Source organism: Biomphalaria glabrata, chromosome 12 (assembly GCF_947242115.1).
Source record: "Biomphalaria glabrata chromosome 12, xgBioGlab47.1, whole genome shotgun sequence".
Classification (NCBI taxonomy): Eukaryota; Metazoa; Mollusca; class Gastropoda; family Planorbidae; genus Biomphalaria; species Biomphalaria glabrata.
The window spans coordinates 28,284,265-28,305,496 of record NC_074722.1 but is presented as its reverse complement, the minus strand read 5'-3'; the positions used below and the strand labels follow the sequence as shown (position 1 = coordinate 28,305,496).

The window sequence follows — 21,232 nt, the reverse complement described above, 5'->3', positions numbered from 1 at the left end:
CATTCCTCAACCCGCGCGAGAACAATTCTGGTTAAGCGAATGCAAAAATCTAGTACACTTTATACTATTCTAAAGATAGTGCTTTAGATCTAGACTTTGAAAACTATGCGCAAAATGTATTAAACTCTTCAATAAATAATACCTACATGCTGAAATACCCGAAGACGCAATGGCCGTTAAAGATAAATATTTTCTAGTTCTCAAGCCAAATGTAAATTAATTTCTTTTTATATTTTGAAAAATATAAACTTAAACTAGAGTTTTCCCAATGAGGCCAATGACTGAGCTAGTAATTTTTTTCCCAACGATATACATCGGCTGACAAATTTCTAGGAAAATCGTTAGAGTTGTTTCCGTGTGCAGGTTCCACCCAGTTACGAGTTGAAGAGAGATACTGTAATCATTTACAGACACTATAAATAATGTAACATATAGTGCTTTTTGTTTGTATTATAACACACCGTAACGTCCTTTCTCTTTCATATGCTCTCTCTGTCTCTCTCTCTCTCTCTATCTATCTATCTATCTATCTATCTATCTATCTATCTATCTATCTATCTATCTATCTATCTATCTATATCTATCTATCTATATCTATCTATCTATCTAATCTAATCTAATCTAATCTAATCTAATCTAATCTATATCTATCTATCTATCTATCTATCTATCTATATCTATCTATCTATCTATCTATCTATCTAATCTATATCTATCTATCTATCTATCTATCTATCTATCTATCTATCTATCTATCTATCTATCTATCTATCTATCTATCTATCTACCCATCTCACTCTCACTTTCTGTCACTCTTGTTCTCTCTCCTTCTCTTCTCTCACTCTCTCACTCTCTCATCTTTCCTCCCACTCTCACCCTCCTTCTGGATCATTGAGTCCAGATTTTGTCTCCTTTCATTTTTTGTCTTTCAATTTCGGGACCAAGATAAAGGAAGATATCTCTGACTAACTGCTGACCACGTATTTCAACAACTAGTTATTCAGTCCCCTAAAGAAGAATAAGTTCTCGTCCTACTTTTAGTTTTGAGAACCACTGTGATAGTCTCACCCCTCTCATTCTTTTCCTTTTCATTTGGCGCCGCACTTGCCGGCGTTAATTTCTCCCAAGTAAATAAACCCGGCCAGGGGTACAAGCTCGTCGGCAATTAGTACACGCGGTGGAAGGATACGCCTTGGCACTCTCACGTAGCACGCTGCAGAACCTCACAACCCCTTAAATAAAACTCTCACAAAAGTAGTTCCACTCGGTTAGCCAAACGGTGAGCCGTTTTTCTGTCAGAGGATTCACTGTCTGCAATACTCGCTCTTGTATATATGTATATACTTGTAGTAATAATTGACATGCCATTTTTACAGAGTTATCCGTCAGTCTATCTGGTTTCAATTTTGTACACCATTAGTCCTCCCGTTTCCCAATCTCGGATCAAGTTGAAATTGTGCGCCATTATTCATAGTCCATGACAATACATGAACCAATCAATAAATTTACCAATTATCTATTCTATCAATGGTAATTTCTTAGCTTTGTTTTATATAGAAAAAGGAGTTCTTGCAGTATTGAGAGATATTGCAGTGCATTAAGATATTGCTGAATTTATAGCTTAATTCTTTTTTTTTGTTCGTTTGCAATAATATAAAAAATCTATTTCGCGTCCTTGACATTTAATTTATCGTGACACTGTCCAATATAAGCAAGGTTTTTAAAATAGTTTGATATATTTATGTATATATGTATTTCCCTTCATTCAATTTTTACTGAATGTATTAACTCACCATTTTCGTCTTATTATTGTGATATTACATCAAAAGTAAAGTTCCCCCTTTCAGACCTTGTGATCAATGGGGCAGATGATGTAAAGGTCAACTGTTTCTCTGACCCATGGTTAATGAGGGTGTCATGTTTACAGCACAACAACCAACCGCCTTTACTTGAACAAGCAAAACTTTTTTTTTTTAATTATAAGGGAAAGAACCCCACATTTACATCTAGGAGATAATGCCCTTTTTCGTTATGAAACAAAATACATTAATTACCACTTTTTAATTAACTAATTGGTGGTTTGTTTTTTTAATTGTTTCAAGTTTTGTTAAGAACAATAAATAGTTATGAAAAGTTTTAAGTTGATCCAAGAGCGGAAAGAGGGAATATTAACGTGTTCAAAAGTTTTACCAGACAGACAGACAGACAGAGTGAGTTGATATAAGCTTTGTAAAAATGAAAGCGGGTGTACCGTTTCTCATGATACAACCAGTAGGCTACTGCTCGTACATCAGAGCATGGCTATTACCTCAATAACGAGCTTACATTGTAATTAAATCAAGTATTCGCTCATATGCCAAAACCACGGCAATAAAACTATTTCGCGTTTTGGGGATTCTGCTTGTTTTGCGACGACCTCGTTACCTCGCCATAAATTTTGACCCGATCCTTTGAAAGGCGGATTAATGAGAGAAGACTAAAGAGTCTCGGAATTCCAAGACTGGCCCCGTCAACAAGAGCGAGGGCGCCTAGAATATTTAAAACTTAAATAAGTGCCGTTCCTCTTTGAATGCCCTTGTCTTATTTTACTACTCGCTCGAGTCTCTTTGCTTTCCGCCGCTGTCGATTCGGTTTATTCTGGCCGTCTCTCTCTCGTGTTTTTTTTTGTATTTCTTCAGACTGACACGACATCAGGGAAAAAAAAAAAAAAAAAAGGCGTTGACCATAATGATTAGTAGCAGGCTCAAGATGGGGTTAATTGGAAGACGAACTTTGGGGTGTTCAGAAACATAGAGTGAGTAGTGGAGTCGGGAGAAGGAGAAGATGGTGAAAGAAAGATTTATGGAGAGGTAGAAAGAGAAAAGAATATGAGGGGCTGATAGACAAAGTAAAGAGAAAGAGGGAGAGAAAGAGAGAGAGAGAGAAAGAGAGAGAGAGAGAAAGAGAGAGAGAGAGAGAAAGAGAAAAAGGAGAGAACATAAACTATCCATGAAAACTTAACATTTGAATTGAAAACGTTAGATCATCTTGTTTGTCTATATCGAATGTATATAAATAAAAAGACAGTAAGGTCAAAACTAAGTCACGAGAGTCATATCCGGAAACGTGACGCGGTGCTATTCGGTGCTTCGAGATTTCGCCAACAGTGCGTAACAAAGTAGCTACAAAGAGGGAAAGGGCAAATGAATTGTGAGAGAATGAGAGAGAATTAGAGAGACAGAGAGAATGAGAGAGATTTAGAGAGACAGAGAAAATGAGAGAGAGAGAGAGAGAGAAAGATAGAATGAAATAGAATTAGAGAGAGAGAATGAGAGCGAGAATGAGAGAGAATCAAAGAATGAGAGAGAATAAGAGCGAGAATGAGAGAGAATGTGAGAGATAGAGAGAATGAGAGTGAGAATGAGAGTGAGAATGAGAGCGAGAATGAGATATAATGAGAGCGAGAATAAGAGAGAATGAGAGAGAATTAGAGAATGTGAGATATAGAGAGAATGAGAGAGAATGAGAGCGAGAATTAGAGAGAATGAAAGAAAATGAGAGAAATCGAGAGAATGAGAGAGATAGAGAGAATGAGAGAGATAGAGAGAATGAGAGCGAGAATGAGAGAGAATGAAAGCGAGAATGAGAGAGAATGGGAGCGAGAATGAGAGAGAATGAGAGAGATAGAGAGAGATGAAAAATGAGAGAGAATGAGAGAATGTGAGATATAGAGAAAATGAGATCGAGAATGAGAGAAATCGAGAGAATGAGAGAGATAGAGAGAATGAGAGCGAGAATGAGAGAGAATGAAAGCGAGAAAAAGAGAAAATGAGAGAGAATGAGAGCGAGAGTGAGAGAGAATGAGAGCGAGAATGAGAGAGAATGGGAGCGAGAATGAGAGAGAATGAGAGAGATAGAGAGAGATAGAGAGAGATAGAAAAAATGAGAGAGAATGAGAGAATGTGAGATATAGAGAAAATGAGATCGAGAATGAGAGAAATCGAGAGAATGAGAGAGATAGAGAGAATGAGAGAGAATGACAGATATAGAGAATGAGAGAGAATGAGAGAATGAAATAGTAAGAGAGGGAGAGAGAAAAAAAGAGAGAAGAACGCTTAGTGGTGTGAGAGGTGACAGAATGAAAGAGAGAACGAGAAAGGGAGAGAGAGAGAGAAAGTGACAACCACCAAAACGCCCAATGATAAGCCAGGATTTATTCTAAATGCTTCAAACAGCACTATGGGTAAAAACGAGGCGCTCCGCGCGCGACTGGATGTCTCCTCCGTAATATACTCAGCCAATTTAGGCGCAAACACTAGCCGACAAGTGGCGGTCTGGTAGGCTCCCTTTCTCCCTGCCCTCCTCTCGAAACTGACTCGCTTATTCAGACATACTCACAACCCCAATGTATTTAAATAGCACCCGTCCCACACAGGCACAAACTGAGATAGCTCACTACACCAGGGATTCTCGGCTCATTACTTCTCTCGGGTCCTGGAAAGGGAAATCCCGACTTGTAAAGAAGTCGAGTCTATTTTTTACAAAGTTTATATCAACTCTGTCCGTTTGTATGTCTGTCTGGTAAAAAGTTTATACACGTTATTTCTCCCTAACCCAATCCGGGTCAAGTTGAAATTTTGCACAATAATTTCTTTTATAAAAATAAATTAGCCAATTAGTTAATTTACTATTAGTAATTTGTGTGTGTGTGTGTGTGGGGGGGTATCTCAAGCTAGGGAAAGACAATGTACTTGACTGAGGTGGTGTTATATTCTGAATTAGTCCCCCTTATAGGTCGTCGTCTGAGTTTTAGTGAACACAACATGAAAAACAGGACGACGCTATAGAAACAATAGACAGCTAAACAATCTTCCATGTTCATAGGCTCTCCACTAGAAGAGTGGTTACCTTGTTGGATTGAGATCCCTGAGAAGGTTTGAGCCATGAGTTCTAATTCAGTTGGTCCCCCCCATACCCCTTTTGGTATTTTTATCAATGCTTTTTATTGTTAGTCTAGATCTGTTACAAATTTAATTACATGACTGATCCAAACGAATTAATACATTATACTTAATATAAGCTTTGTTTTATACTTTTAAAGTATTTTTGTATACTTTCATGTTATTCAAAATAGTTGTGGTGGTATTGGGTATTATAACGTAAAGTTACAACTAAGTCATTCCAAACAATTTGGCCCACCAAAGTTAAAAAACAAAATGGTAAGTATCCCGTTCAGACCCTACAGTGTAAAGGGGGGGGGGGGAGATGTAAGGCTCATCTGTTTCTACGTTATCGAGGATGTCATGTGGCCAGCACAACGACCCACCGCTTCTTACTTCACCAACGTATGAATATGGATGGACTCAGGGACGTCCTAAGATTCTCTAAATACAAAATCCCATCCTTCACCGAGATTCGAACCCAGGACCCCTCGTTTCGGAAGCCAAGCGGTAGAGAGACCTTTTTGCAAGAGAGGTTTGAACCTCTCAAACCCTTAAATGATGCTTCTGATTGAGAACATCTAACTTGAGGGAATGTTCATTCCTTGACCACCCAACCACCCAGCCTTAAATCTGCATCATGCTTCTTACTAATGTAATCTTGTAAGTGTCATTAAAACATTCTAACGACGTCTTAGCAGTAGGGTAGTCGTTCTCCTCTCTATTTCACTGTTGCTGTCAATCTGCCCCATGTCAGTTTCCTCGCCTAAATCTACACTCAAATGATTAGTTAGGTCTCCACGCATTACCCGACGCCTCTGATAGCTTAAGTAAACATTCTTTCTTAGTTTAGGGAAGCGGGGAGGCACACCATTACTGCAGGAGCAGCAGACGCAAGAATAGCAAACAGGTGACGCCATGTTTGTCCTCTTATCACTGTAACCAAACACGCGACCATCAGCTATTGAGCGCTGAGACATAAAACGGCAAACTTTGTTGATTTAATACAATAATGACTCGGCGATCGCGCACAATGGAGGATCCCTAACTACCCCCCCCCCTTTTTTTTTCTTCTTTTTAATCGTTTACCTTAGTTACTGGCGCCCGTTGCCACCCACCTTCATTGGGAGCCTGTAGGGTAAATAAAGTTATTGTGAGGTGGGGGGTTAGGCTATTCAACACAAAATACGAATTGGGGAAAATGGTCGGTAGCAAGTTCAAAGTTTTAGATGTACAGACCCCCGCCCCACTCCCCAATCCCATTGCTTACCTGCTGAAGTGAATAAGAAAAAGAAGTCTAGCGCTAAATTAAGATTGTTCTAGAATTCTTGCAGCACCGACGTTCGTAGTAAGAAGATTATCTAAGACAAAAGTGTCTGGAAGTTAAGACAGTTGTTTGAGATAGTTGCTTAAAAACAATTATGACAGTTGTTTTAAGACAATGTCTGACACAGTTGTATAAGACAGGACAGTTGCCTGAGATAGTTGCTTAAGACGGTTAGGACAGTTATCTGAAGGCTGTCTAAGACAGTTGCCCGAAACAGTTGTTTAAGACAGTTGAGACAGTTATCTGAGACAGTTGTTCAAGGCTTTTGTCGGAGACAGTTGTTTAAGACAGACCCAGATCCAAGGTGGTGTTTGTCCAAGAAGAAATGCAGCCAATATAAAAAGTAGACTTATGCAATGCACAAAAAAAATATTTATCAGATTGTCTTTATGTCCGTTTAGAGATATTCTTTATACAGGCTAAAAATGTGTTATTTGTTTATTTTTTCATTTTTAAAATAGGACTTTGAGTTTTCAAGAACGTTTTTTGTTTCCAATAATGAGCAATTATTTCATACTAATATTAATTTCGTATTTTTATAACCTTTAAAACTCCCCCACCCCCTCCCCCGCGGGCCAACACACACACACACACACACACACTACTGTCACACACACACACACACACACACACACACTGTCACACAAAGGTTTTGAAATTAAAAAAAAAGATCTCATCGGAATTCTAAACTGTTTTAAAATGTGCACATTTTTTTTTAAAAGCAAACTTTTTTTTTCAAACGCTCGCCGCCCCTGAGATGCCCACATTTTGAATCTCCCACGAAGTCTGGGAGTTAGTGTGCATTGTTACTTAGTAATTGGTGAATGAAAGCTCATCTGGCGGGTAGGGCACATGGGGGTAGTTCAGAAGGAGAAGAGGAAGGGGGAGGACCTGTAAGGAAGGGTGGTGGTATTTAGGCAGGATGCACGAGCTGCGACAGTGTCGATGGTATCACAGCTACTTAGTCGCCGCGGATATAAGACGAGGGTAAACCAATTGTCTACCGCGGGAGTACATTTTTTTTTGGAGGGAGAGTAAAGCGATTCCATCGGCTGGCTGGCTGGCTGGCTGGCTTCGTACAGAGCAAACCTGGCTCTGTGACGTCACGTGGCTTGCTGCAGCAACCCCCAACAGCAGTCAGGTCACGCGAAACATGCATTGCAAAGGTGTCTGCCGAAATAGCAATTTAAAAATTGAATCATGGGTTTGTTTTTCAGTTCCAGCTAGAATAACCTGCCCAGTGTTAAGCCGAACATGGGTCTCACCTGCCACTTGAGGAGGCACAAAACCCCAGTGCAAAGCCCTCAGCCCCATGGATGACAAAAGTTGTCATGATCGAACCACGATGGACGAACTATACATAAGTTCTTCATGAGTATTTCCATTTCAAATAAAAACACCTTGAGATATTAAAACACCGGCCTAAGTGTAATCAAAGCTGCCTATGAGTATGTACATTAGAATTGGCCGAAAGCTGGGGCGGTGGGTTTAGAATTGAGAACCAGTTAATCAATCTAGTTGGAGAATGTTCTGAAATTGCTATCATGCATCAGAAGCCTTTTACCTTGTAGCGCATTTATTTTTGAACCTAATATTAACATTATCGAGACAAAGACAATAGACATGAATTATTGTAGTTTTAAACAGGAGTCGCGGTAGCTGAGTGGTAAAGCTTGGCTTTTGAATCGGGAGCCCCGGGTTCGAATCCTGGTGAAGACTAGGATTTTTAATTTCGGGATCTTCATGGCGCCCCTGAGTCCACCCAGCTCTAAAGGGTGCCTGAAATTAGTTAGGAAAATATATAAAGGCGGTTGGTCGTTGTGCTGGCCATATGACACCACCCCCCCCCCCTTAACCGTAGGCCCTAGAAACATATGACCTTTACATCAGCTGCCCTATAGATCTGAAAGGGGAATTTAATAATTTATAAAAAAAATTTTTTTTTTCAATTAACAAAAAAAATAAAAATTTAAAAAATCTAAATTGAGTGGCATGTAACTTGTCTGTAACAGACTCACTTCAAGTTGATTTATATTAGAGATTATGTTTTGAAAGTAAGTTTTTCCATTCATTTTGTAACAATTGTTACTCTTGAGGGCCATTATTTTTCCCAAATATTACATCACTCACTAATAATAATCTTTTTATTGTTTACAATACTTACTCTTAGAGTACACTATCTTGATGGAGAAAGGGCCAAATGTGAAAGTTGGTTAAAATGAGCTGATAAGTGAGAAAGTAGAAAGGTGCAAATGCGTGTTGAATTTAAAAATACTTTAATACTTTGTTTAAAAAAAACGAAAGACAATACCTCCTTTATGCAACTTATTCAGGGATTGTTTTCCTCTTTAAAAATTAAATAATGTCAGATTTAAAACATTTTTTTACCCCGCCCCCTTCTCCCAGGAAAAAATCCTGGTTAAGCAAATGTATGGATCTAGTACATTTTTAAGTATTCCAATGATAAGCATTCAGATCTAGACTTAGAAGGCAATGCGCCAAATTTTCCTGAACATTTTTCATTTATCAAACTCAGTTAAGTCTTACATTCGGAAATTCCTGAGTACGTTAGTCTTTTAAAGAACGCGATAGCCCTTTCAAAACCGACGTAGGATCTAGACCTAGATTTTGTCTCTAGCCAAATTTACATTTGTTTTATTTTTTTTTACTTTGCAAAATTATAACGGTCAAACTAGATTTTCCCCCATGTGGTCAACGAGCTAGTAGTTTTTTTTCTCAGCGATATACATCAACTGTTAAATTTCTAGGAAAATCGTGAGATACATTTTTTAGGTCAGCGTCGTCCACACTCCATGAAGGAATGGCTTGAACTGCAAGGAAATTAAGGAAATCGACACATTCAGAAAATGTTTTGTATTATTAATTAATGGTGACCAGGGCCGGCCCTGGGCCACTGCAACCTATGCGGCAGCAGTGGGCCCCTCACTTTCATAGGCCCCGCGCTAATTCTAGGTGTAAATTATTAGATTAAACAATTATAACTGAATCTCATGGAATTCCAAATATACAACAACAAAAATCATGTTAATCTCCTGAAATTATTAAAATCTAAGATCTATGCAGGAAACAAAATGTTGACTTCGCTACACGCAAGGCTCCTACTCAGTGTAGAATGACTAAAATTCAAAGACGAATTTATTTTCTAATACAAAACTTCAGTTTTCCCTTATTATTCTTATCCATACCAAGACTGGGCCCCACGCAATCTGTTTCACATAGGGCCCCGCAATTGTTAGGACCGGCCTTGATGGTGATATTCAGATCATGCAGCAGTGAAAGTTCTAGACGGTATTTAAAACATTCAATATATGAATAGAATGAGAATTCACTGACCACTATAACTCCATTGCTCTTGTTTTAGATTTACTATTTGGAAGTCTTAAAAAAACTAAACATTCATAAAGGAGAGAAGTTTGTCGCCCCTTCTTGTCACTCTGTTAACCTTCTGCTTCTGATGTAATAGCTCTCCCGCCAATTCTAGGTGTAGAGTTTCTCAGTTGGCAGCTTCAGTCCAGGACGATCAAGGGGTGGATAATAAGGGAGAAAAACTGATCACATGGGGAGATAAATCTTACCAAGTATATCAAACGCTGCAGCAGTGATGCTTGCATCTGTCGTCTGAGGCCACCACTGCGAAAATTTGGCGCTCGTCTGAGCGCGACCCTTTGCACGACGTCTGCTCTGAAAGTTCAAAGTTAAAACTTGTGACATGGGCGAATACCTCTGTCCAGAAAACACACCCGACAAGCTAGTAATGTAGCAATGAAAAAAATAATATTTTAAAGTAAGTTCAATGTGCACCTTTATAACATACAGAAAGATGGTGTGGTTTAAACAGTGCAAGGCAATAATAAGATACAAAATAAAAAAAAATATACTAAGAGTTTATCGGTTTAAAAAATGCTTTATATATTACTGATGGGAATGATAGTTTTGATACAGTGACAAGTGTTTTAAAGTACTATGATCTATTTTATGGCATCTGTTACAAATATAACATATTATTAAGATAAGCTTTTAATGTGTTAAATTAGGAAATGTCGAACGTAACCACGGATTTAAACCAATATTAAATTTAAAGGAATATGTGTGACTTTTTACTTTGTTTAAGGCGCCCCTAGCATAGCACACACACCCCACCACCACTCCAAGACTGTGGCCTATTACACCGTTGTCTTAATGGGGTGCCGTTCAATAAATATATTGTTTACGCTCTACACCCCCACCCCTCACTCTTCTCAGTGTATCACAAAGTTTGTAACACAGCGTATTATGTTTGAATATCTGGCTGTACAAGTTGTAGGGGAAAAATGACTAAATAAGCAGCATCTTCATAATTGACCTTATTCTCTCCCTTGTTGTTCTGCCACATTTTCAGACTCCGACTTTTTTTTTTGTTATCTCCCTTCTTTATAATCATATTTAATCTGGCTATAACCGCCCGCTAATTATGATCAACAATTTGCCACCGACACTCCATCCCAACCCCCAACCCCCCTTTCCCGCCCCGAGGGCCGCAAAGCAAGACAAATCAACACGCTCTCTCTTCACCCCTCCCCCTTTCTCTCTTTCTCACATACACGCACACACACAAATACACGCTATCTACTAATTTCACACATTGCTACATTAGAAATGGTGAGAGTATAGGAAGATCTACGAGTGAATGTACTAAAAAAAGCCAACACTTCTGGCATCATAACCAATACAAGTCTAAGTGATTCTTCTGGCATTTTTAAAAGTCTTTTTTTTATTGTAAGAGAAATCATAATGGAGCCAATGATCAAGAACGTTTCTGGAAAGTTCTAGAACATGCAGAAAACAATACTCTCTAACGGTTTGTTTGTTTTAATTGCCAGCAATTTGGTGTCATAGAGTATCTGAATCTTGTCTGATTGTCGGGACGTGTGTTGTTGGAGACAACTTGTAATTTCTGAGATGGTCGTGAAAGGTCAACGGGTCATGGAAATGTCCAACACAAAAGTGGGGGGGTTGAGCTGTCTTTCTAACTAATGCTCAAAGTAAAACAGAATGGTTTAGTACTAAAAATACAATGGCATTGTTTCTAGGCCGTATTTTGGGCAAGCTTAAGGTTTCAATAAGTGATCCTCAAACTGTGAGCCCATTCCAACATAGTGCTATTCTGTCCCACGACTCTCATCCCCACACTGTACAAAAAAAAAAAAAATAAGAATCCGCAGAAGTCCTTTTTTTTTGACACGCATGTGGAACTTCTTTTGGTGCTCAACCCGACAGTTTATAGACACCACTGGTTTATATTACACAAGATCATACAGTGTCAAGCAAGCAAGTTCCTTGTCTAATAGTCTAGAACTTTGCTTTCAAAAAATAATAAACGTCTGGTAATGAGTGCAGGCTCTAGATGGTTTGAAAGTCGTTTGTTGTAGAGCTCGTTTGACATTGTCCAAAGAGAACCTTCTTTCCTAAAGTGAAGTTTAAAGCATCCCTAAAAAAAAAAATTATAACAAATTGTCAACTAAGTATTGTTATAAAAAAACAACTAGTAAATATATTAAATGTAAACACTGCACCAAAACAGAAAGGGATGGATTTAATTCAACGCTTTAATAGCAAAGTGGACTAAAAAGTTATTGTGTCTGTTTTTTAAGAGCTGTGTCTTGTATCCTTTTTGTGATCGAAATATGTTACAATCGGGATCCTGTGAATATGGATTTTTTTTCTCCATGGTTCAATATAAACGAAAGTGGATTTGAACCCTCCTGACGCTATACACTTTTACACACTTTTTTTAAAACCAGATGAGTCTAGACATACACACAAGTTAGTTAAAGTACACCATTTCTGACTTCGAAATCTAGTAGAGCAGATGATGTATAGCTTATCTGTTGAAATAGCCGGCGGTTAATTAGGGTTTCGTGTGGCCAGCACAACTACTTATCTCCGTTTACTTTGACCAACTGATGTCAGGTGTCCAGCAGAGTTTGGTCAAATCGGTTCTAATAAACCTGAAGTTCAAAATCCAAGTTTTCACTGAGATTCAAACTCGGGACCCTCTCGTTTCGCGTCAAGCGCTTCAGAGCCACCACTCCCATTAGAGACAGACAGTCGAATAATATTAAAACAACACAACTTGAACATCATCAGCATTTTATTTCAAATGTCATTGTAATGGAAATCGTGGAAATTATATTCTCTAGTAACGTTATGGAATGCTCTGTGGGCATGTCACGTGATCAAATCCTATAGCTACGTTTAGTCACTGAACTATCCTGACAAAATGTCATAAATCATCTGCTTCTTCTCCCTATAACATATCTATAATAAATAAATAGTTCTATGCATTTTTCAGCCTTGCTTCATCATATAGATTAAAACATAACGAGAAAACTAATAATAATAATAATAATAACTTAAGAAAAACTGAGATAGAAAAACAAAGAAAATATGGGAACCTAGGCTTGGAGATTAAGCGTATATGGAAATTGTCCAAAATAACAATATACCCCATTGTTATATCAACCGAGGGGATAATAACAACTGACCTCACAGACACCTTCAAGACCCTTAACATTTCTAGGAACATTCTCGTTGCCTGTCAGAGGGCGGTACTACTGCAGACCTGCCACATCACAAGAAAATTTCTCAGATAAAACTGTTAAAGGGACAACGATGAATTTTGTTTCTCTTTAGCGAAACTCGACCCTGGCAGCGCCAGAGAATGACTACTCGTTCATTTCTAACATAATAATAATAATAAGGCTTGTCTTCGAGTCCGAAGATTAATGAGGAAATGCAGTATTTTCCTTGGCAACGCAGTTCAAGCTGTGACCTACATATTTTGCCACACCCAGGGCAAGCATTACTACCTATAGAGAATTCTATGATTAGCAGGAAGCGTGGTCAATAGGCTAAGTACTTTGCAATATGCTTGGCTTGGCTACCTCTGAAGGGGGCTCGAGGTTCGACACTCGACTCGAGCAGAGTTGTGCTCAATGAGCGCCTAAAGGCAGCACGGGAAACCTTCTTCCAGATACCCCCTCCCCCCCACTGGTCCACAACTGAGATTGGACCATGGCGCTCTAAGCATGCTATAAACATAAAAGTAGCTCTCTCTCTATATATATATATACATAAAAGCTATAATAATAATAATTTCCATCCCTGAAAGTTCGCATGTTTTCAACCCCCCACCTCCCACCCCACCCTCGAAGCCATACTTCATCTTAATTTGTCTTAACTTATCCAAAGAAATTTCTACGTTTTTTTCTCTTCCCGCCCCAAGGGAGAAATCTATACCAAGAAGTAAAAAGAGGGACAGCGATGTGTGTTAAAATAGTTCTGAAGCCGTAGTGACGTGCAGATATTAATTGCTGCAACCAACAGGTCTAGCTCTATGGATTGGACTGCGCAGAAATTTGCTAAGAAATTTCACATAATTAGTTGAGTGCAAAACCTAATTGCAGCCTCTTGTCTGTAGTGCCCCCGACATATCATGACCCAGCAATCTCTTGGGGGCAAGCAAAAGGTCGCGCTAAACATATGCTTACATCTATGTGATGTTTTTTTTTTTTAATTCAAAGGTTCTAAATCTGGTCTTACCCCGAGGCGCGAATTTCACCATCAATGCAAACAATACTATCATTCGTGTAAATGCGGGTAGTATATTATTGTCATCAAGTTTGATGTACATAACTTCAGCATATGTTCATAGATCTATTTTGTACTTTGGTCATATATGAAAATAGCTCTGTTGTTATAATATTTTATCATTTCAGTAATACCAGAGATAGGATAGTGCTAAAATTTGGGAAAGTCATTTAAATATAGATGTCCACTGCTACAAGGTCAGATGGTTTAATGGTCGACCATTGCCTTGTATAAATTGTAATCCTATTGCACTGTCAAACTCATCTTTTGTCTGGTATTTCTAGTTCCATGTCCAGTAGCGGCCCTGGCAAGTTCCTTGTGGGGTCAAGTTCCTTGTGGGGTCAAGTTCCTTGTGGGGTCAAGTTCCTTGTGGGGTCTTGCGTGTTTTTTATGATAAGCAAATGGGTGACAAAATAGATAAAACAATTGTCTTCCCTACTAATCACCCTCTCTCTCTCCTACAAAGACCAATTAGAGCTGAGTGTACTTGGGGAATGTTCGAAATTTCTAGTCTTCACAAGTTCACAACTCTATCTCTCGACCAGCTCACGCAACTCAAAGACCTGGAATAAGCATTCCAATAATTCCAGCTGAACAAATGTTTTCCCTTTTTTTTTTTGTTTCGAAAACTATTTAGAAACTTCTGGAAGCTTCCAGGAGTTCCGCCCCGTGGATCTCATGGCTTGTTAATGACATGAATCTATAGCTCTACATTAAAACTATGTTATTATGAGAAACTGATTTTTTCTGAGCTCGCGCGACCCGCACCGCCCGCCACTGTCTCACCCTCCCCACCCTGGAAAGCTTTAATTGCTGAGGTCACGTAATGATGATGCTGACGACGGTCGTGTTATACGTAGCATCCAATTTATCAACATGATGTATAGGTTGATTCCAGTACAGCTCAATTGCTTGACTTTTGCAACAGTGAAGTCAATAACACTACACAACCGTTTGATCTCGTACTCATTATCTCCTGCATTTCGACATTTTTGTGTGTTTTTTTTTGGATTATAATTTTTTTGGACAGCATTTGTCTGTCTGTTTGTTTGTTGTTGTTTTTTTTAAATAATTTTTTTCCTTGACTTTAAAAACTTCTCTTCCTTATTTCTTTCTTACTTTATTTGTCTTTTCATTCTTTAATTATTTACTTCTCTGTCCGTCCGTCCTTCCGTCCCGTTAAGATCTCGTAAACTAGAAAAGAAATTGAAAATCCGACATCAAGATATTTTAGAACATTCAAAGTTCTGATGCAAAGGCTACTTTTTTCTTGTCTGAAATTGAAAAATTTAATTTTTAAAATCAACTATGCAAGCAGTTTTTTTTTTTCATAAAATTACACCATTTTTCATTTTTACAACTATTCACAATTAATAGTAACAAACACAGGACGCGCATTAGTAAGGGAGAAGACCATAGAAGATGTTTTTAACATAATTTATGCAAACTATTTTAGATTTTTTGTCCAAAAAAAATTGTTTATACAATTGTATTGTTAAGCTAAGTACGTTCTGTCACACTAACTACTACATTTACAAAAAGAAATGTTTACTTTTATTTTTGAAGAGAAAAAAATCTATTTTACTAGTCGACCGGCGGCGTAGCATTCGCCGCTATTTTGCAGGGCCGGCCTTAGGTGACACGCAGTGGGCTCCGCACTTATGCGACCGCAGCGGGCGCCGCACTTTAATAGGACCCGCGCTAATTCTAGGTTTATAAATTATTAAATGCTGCTGGACCATTGGGGCACCACACAAGATCTGTCATTTTCTTTCTCCATTCTTCTCTTTCATTTGCGTTTGATATAATTTCTTTCTGATACTTTCTGTAAATATTCAAACCTGCTTTTTTACCTGCCTGGGTAGACCACTTCGGGGGCCGATTTTGAGTTTGTGTTCCCACACATACTGTCTTTGTAACCTTGTTCTTTTAAAATTTGTTCTTTCTTTTTTTTGTCTGTTTTTTTTCATTCTTAATTTTTTAAACTCTCTTTCTCTGGTTCTTTTTTTTTCTTGCTTCTTATTTCTCTTTGCTTTTACTTTCATTTGTTTATTTTCATTCTTCCTTTTTTCCAAAGATTCCTTCAACTTAATATATTTTTTTATCTGTTTTTCTTTCCTTCTTTCTTTCTTTTCTTTCTTTCTTTCTTTCTTGTGCTTGTGTATTTTTCCTGTTATCATTACCTCATCCTCCTTTTATTCTCTGCCATGTTTGATATCTTAATTCTAGCATGATTAGCTTCTCGCTCGTTTGAATTCTTTTATTCCCCCCCCCCCACACACAAACACCATATCTCTCACTCTGTTTAACTTTAACGTCTCTCTCATATCAACTCCTCCCCCTCCTTTGGTCTCTCTCTCTCTCTCTCTCTCTTTCTGTCTGTCTGTCTTTCATAACAAATCCCCCCTGAGGTCTCTATCTCTCTCTCTGTTTGTCTGTCTCTCTCTCTGTCTCTCTGTCTGTCTCTCTTTCATATCACTCCCCTTTTAGGTCTCTATCTCTCTCTGTTTCTCTGTCTGTCTGTCTCTCTCTGTCTGTCTGTCTCTGTCTGTCTCTCTCTCGTTTCACCTGCTCCATTTGGACTCTCTCTGTCTCTCTCTCTCTCTCATTCACTATTTTTTTCTGAGTTTGTGAATGTCTATACTTCTGTCTTTTAGTTTTAATTTTTATTGTTCCTTTAAATTGATCTTTCACATCTTAGAATCAAAATAAATCTTCAATTAAATCTCGTTCTTTTTTCTTTCTAAACTCTGACTATTGTTTTGTTTTTTCTTTCTAAACTCTGACTATTGTTTTGTTTTTTCTTTCTTAACTCTGACTATTGTTTTGTTTTTTCTTTCTAAACTCTGACTATTGTTTTGTTTTTTCTTTCTTAACTCTGACTATTGTTTTGTTTTTTCTTTCTTAACTCTGACTATTGTTTTGTTTTCTTCACAATTATTTTTTCTTTCTTTTCATTTTCTCTCGTCCTTTCGTTCTTGTCTTGTGTTCCCTCGATCTTGTGTTCACTGTGCAAGACACTTCCCTTCTCTCTCCCACCTCATTTTATGGCCGCCCGGCCACTCTTGTACTGGAAGGAAGTTGAGAGCAGGAGTGGGGAAGGCTGCTGGCGACAATCTGGCATCGGGAGCATCTCTTTTCCCCGGAGTCTCTGAGTCACCCAGGTGAGCGACACAGACTAAACGATGGACCACCGAGGAGTGCAGACTTCAGAGAGCCCCCTCCTCCCTCCCTTATTTTAAATGCTGCTTCCCCCCTTTTCTAACGCCAACAACAGTTTTAGTGGCGAAATTCTGGCACTGAGTGGGATTAGCCGAGCATCCTTTGGTTGGGGAGCGCGTTTGTAGGTGAGAGTAGGTGTTTGATATACAGCGGTTCTAAAACTGTGGAGGCCTGGACCAAATGTCTAATGCTTAACGTTCTCAAAGCTGATCAACAAATAAAACTTAAAGAAGAGAAACAATCAAAGCAGTTAATATAAAATAGATAGATAGATAGATAGATAGATAGATAGATAGATAGATAGATAGATAGATAGATAGATAGATAGATAGATAAATATAGGTAGATAGATAGGTAGGCAGGTAGGTAGGCAGGTAGGTAGGTAGGTAGGTAGATAGGTAGGTAGATAGATAGATAGATAGATAGATAGATAGATAGATAGATAGATAGATAGATAGATAGATAGATAGATAGATAGATAGATATAGGTAGATAGATAGGTAGGTAGGTAGGCAGGTAGGTAGGTAGGTAGGTAGATAGGTAGATAGATAGATAGATAGATAGATAGATAGATAGATAGATAGATAGATAGATAGATAGATAGATAGATAGATAGGTAGGTAGGTAGGTAGGTAGGTAGGTAGTTAGGGAGGTAGGTAGGTATGTAGGTAGGTAGGTAGATAGATAGATAGATAGATAGATAAATAGATAGATAGATAGATAGATAGATAGATAGATAGATAGATAGATAGATAGATAGATAGATAGATAGATAGATAGATAGGTAGGTAGGTAGGTAGGTAGGTAGTTAGTTAGTTAGGGAGGTAGGTAGGTAGGTAGGTAGATAGATAGATAGATAGATAGATAGATAGATAGATAGATAGATAGATAGATAGATAGATAGATAGATAGATATACTGATTAGATAGAATTCATTCCAACTTTTACCCATACTTCCTCTACAAACACTTGTTCTTATATTTTGAGAATCGTTTGTTAAAAGCCTGTTAAGAGGACTACAATATTCAAATAATTCTATCAGCTGCCTTTGGGAAATGGAACTCCCCTACGGGGTAAGAGAGATGTAACAAACTAATTTGCGCTTTTCGCACCCTGCACTTAACACAAGAGTTCCAGGGACAGAGGAAAGGCACGCGACTTCTTGTATGGTATGTTGTGTGAGTACTTATGATCCTCACTCCATTTTGACGGGGTGTTAATTGTACCCCCATTGCGCGTGCTAATGTTTGCATTCGGGTCATAACGAAGCGTAAAGGGGCACACTTTTCCGGGGGGTGGGGAGGTTTACTTATAGAGGAATGTTAAAAGGTTGGCGAGAATGCACGGGGTCGCCGCCTGCGGTGGCGTGAAATGAAGATGTAGCATTATAACGTGATATGATTGCAAGTTTTTGTTTCCTTAGCGTAACCCCATTTCCTTTTAGTGAAGTGCTTCGCTTTTAGGGGGAGAATGGAGAAATGTGTGAAGTATGTGTGGAAGAAGGGTTAGGATCGGGGTGTGTGAGGGGTAGGAAAGGTCAGGAGAAGTTCATGATTAGCCAATCAGCATAAGGCTACACTTATGGTAGTGTATTAACTCTTTCTCTCCGTAATTATTTACCACATTCTAGTGGAATCAACGCTGGTATCGTCGGTTAGGAGAGAAAGAGTTAAACTCTTAAGATCACTATGTATTTGAAATAACTTCTACAGAACACAGTCAAAAGTGAATGACAAAGTGAAGATATCAAATGAAAATTATTCGGGTGGTTGGCGTGACAAACAAAACACTATCCCCTAACGTTTACAAGATTGTTTACATCAGCAAAGGGCCAAGGCAGATAGTGTAAAAATAATGGAAGAACCAATATTGGTGCTCGGAGACTGTTCTGTTGGATGGATAGGCGTGCTTGTTTTTCAAAGAAAGAAAATAATTTTTTTAAAGAATAAGCTGAAAATAAACTTTTAAATATAGAACTGGTGACAGATAGATAGATAGATAGAGAGAGAGAGAGAGAGAGAGAGAGAGAGAGAGACAGAAAGGGAGAGATAGAGAGAGAAAATGGGAGAATGTAGTAACTACGTATGACATTATTGTGCAAGTACCAAAAGTGTAATACTTATGAAACATTGAGTAACACACTTATGCGGTCTCTAGATTCCAATGTTATTTGCTTCAATTGTATTCTGCCTTTGATTTGAATGTGGAGGTCAAAAGTGTTTCCTTACATCTTGATAGCGTCATGGAGATCTTTTCTTCTTTCTCAAATCTTTGTTGGTCGTGCATTTTTTAAAGTTTGTGTGTTTGTTGTTGTTTATTTATTCAATTACTTATGCAATTTTACTTTGTCACAGATATCTTTATTGGGCAGTAATTTAAGACGCTTACCATTTGCTTACCTCTATTACCGCCCTTACTTTTCTTACCATTCTTACCTCGCTTACCTTTTTACCACTATTATCACGCTTACTGAGCTTACCATCCTTATCGTGCTAACCATGTCAGTGTTAATTAATAACGATTGTTTTTTGTTTGTTTTTGTTTTCCCAAGCAGACGATTCTCAACTCTATGCACAAGTATCAGCCCAGACTTCACATTGTGAGAGCCGCTGACTTCCTGTCCCTACCTTTCTCTGCCTGGAAGACCATTGCCTTCGAGGAGACGGCCTTCATAGCGGTCACCGCTTACCAAAACGAAAAGGTAATTAACAAGAAAAGTGCTTTAAATCTTTGGACATCTATGACACTGATAAAATCTTAACCTTTATTAGGTAAATATTAAACCCAGAAACAATGTTTTATTCTGAATCAGCCAGGAGCCAGGATAACCAACTACTATTAAGAGAGTATGTCACTGATTAACATAAATTAACATAGATTGACATATGAAATTCGTAGCACGTATTGCTCTCCTCTTGTGAAGTAACGTCTGTAATCTATAATATAAGATAAGATTAGTTTCCATAATAGCAATTAAGTTATTGCAGTAGATTCCTGAAAAGTCCTCACTAATATCGTCTGGAGGGTGCCCAAGTTTGTGAACTTGCTGGGTTATCTGGAATGAGGTTTACATAGTTTTAACATGAAAATATTCTAAAATTTCAAAAAAACATGAATAAGGCACTTATAAATTCGGTATATGCTTGTAATACACCTAAAATTAATCGAAATTTTGTTAATTTAGACTTCCATTGAAAGATACTGTGAGAAATCATGTAGTATGAAAATAATTATTATGCTCATTAGAACTAATGATTTAATAATATAAAGCAAAGATTAGCTGCTCTGCTACCCCCCCCCCCCCCCGCCCAGTAGCTCAGGACATAGAGGACAGTTTGTTTGTTCCATGGGGCTATGGGCTGGTAGGGTTAAACAAGAAAAATATAGAACATACAGAATAGTTCTTGTAGATCTTGTTTCTTTGGGAATAAGCAAGTGAGGAACTTCCCCATTACCGTTAAACAAAGACAGGCAGTGTTTCCCAAACTGTATTTCATAGAACTAATGGAATAATTAACTAGTAGGCCACCATGGAAAAACAACAGAGAATAGACGGGCTTGTCATGGAAGGAGAATCTAATTAAGGCGAAGGAAGGGGAAAAACGAATAAGGTTGACAGATCTTGTGTGGTGCCCCAATGGTTCAACAGTTTAAGGGATAGGTGAAGGTGAAGATAATACTCTTATTGGCTGATGTTTTAGTTTATATGAAGACACGGTGGGTGGGGGAGAGATACTTTATAGGTTACTCCCCGTGTTGTCCGGACTGCGGATTATTAAATGATAGATCATGGAAACCACAATAAAGTTACAACAAAAAGAAAAAGATCGATCAAAATCTTGTTTTACTTTCTACAACATACTTTCATTCTATCCAGATAACGCAATTGAAAATCGACAACAACCCGTTCGCCAAGGGCTTCAGGGACACAGGAGGAGGAAAAAGAGAGAAAAAGTAAGTAAATTTACATCTATTAGATAATCTTCCTTTTCTGTTTGTCTCCCCTGCCGCCTGCGAGTCTTCTCGATTTTCTTTACCTTCTCTGTCTGTCATTTCGCCTGCTCGTGTTTTTACAAATGAAAGCAGAGTGGCAAACTTTAGAGTGAACATGAAC

General features: G+C 38.2%; 1 protein-coding gene across 3 annotated transcripts in view; it reads left to right on the top strand.

Moving 5' to 3' along the window:
- Positions 1–21,232, top strand: part of LOC106064170 (T-box transcription factor TBX3-like) — a 119,617-nt gene that overhangs the window by 85,298 nt on the left and 13,087 nt on the right. For all 3 annotated transcript variants that reach the window (XM_056006731.1, XM_056006732.1, XM_056006730.1), the window contains 2 exons: positions 19,673–19,819; positions 20,996–21,072. In XM_056006731.1, coding sequence (XP_055862706.1) covers positions 19,673–19,819; positions 20,996–21,072 — 224 coding nt within the window. The remainder of the gene's footprint in view (positions 1–19,672; positions 19,820–20,995; positions 21,073–21,232) is intronic.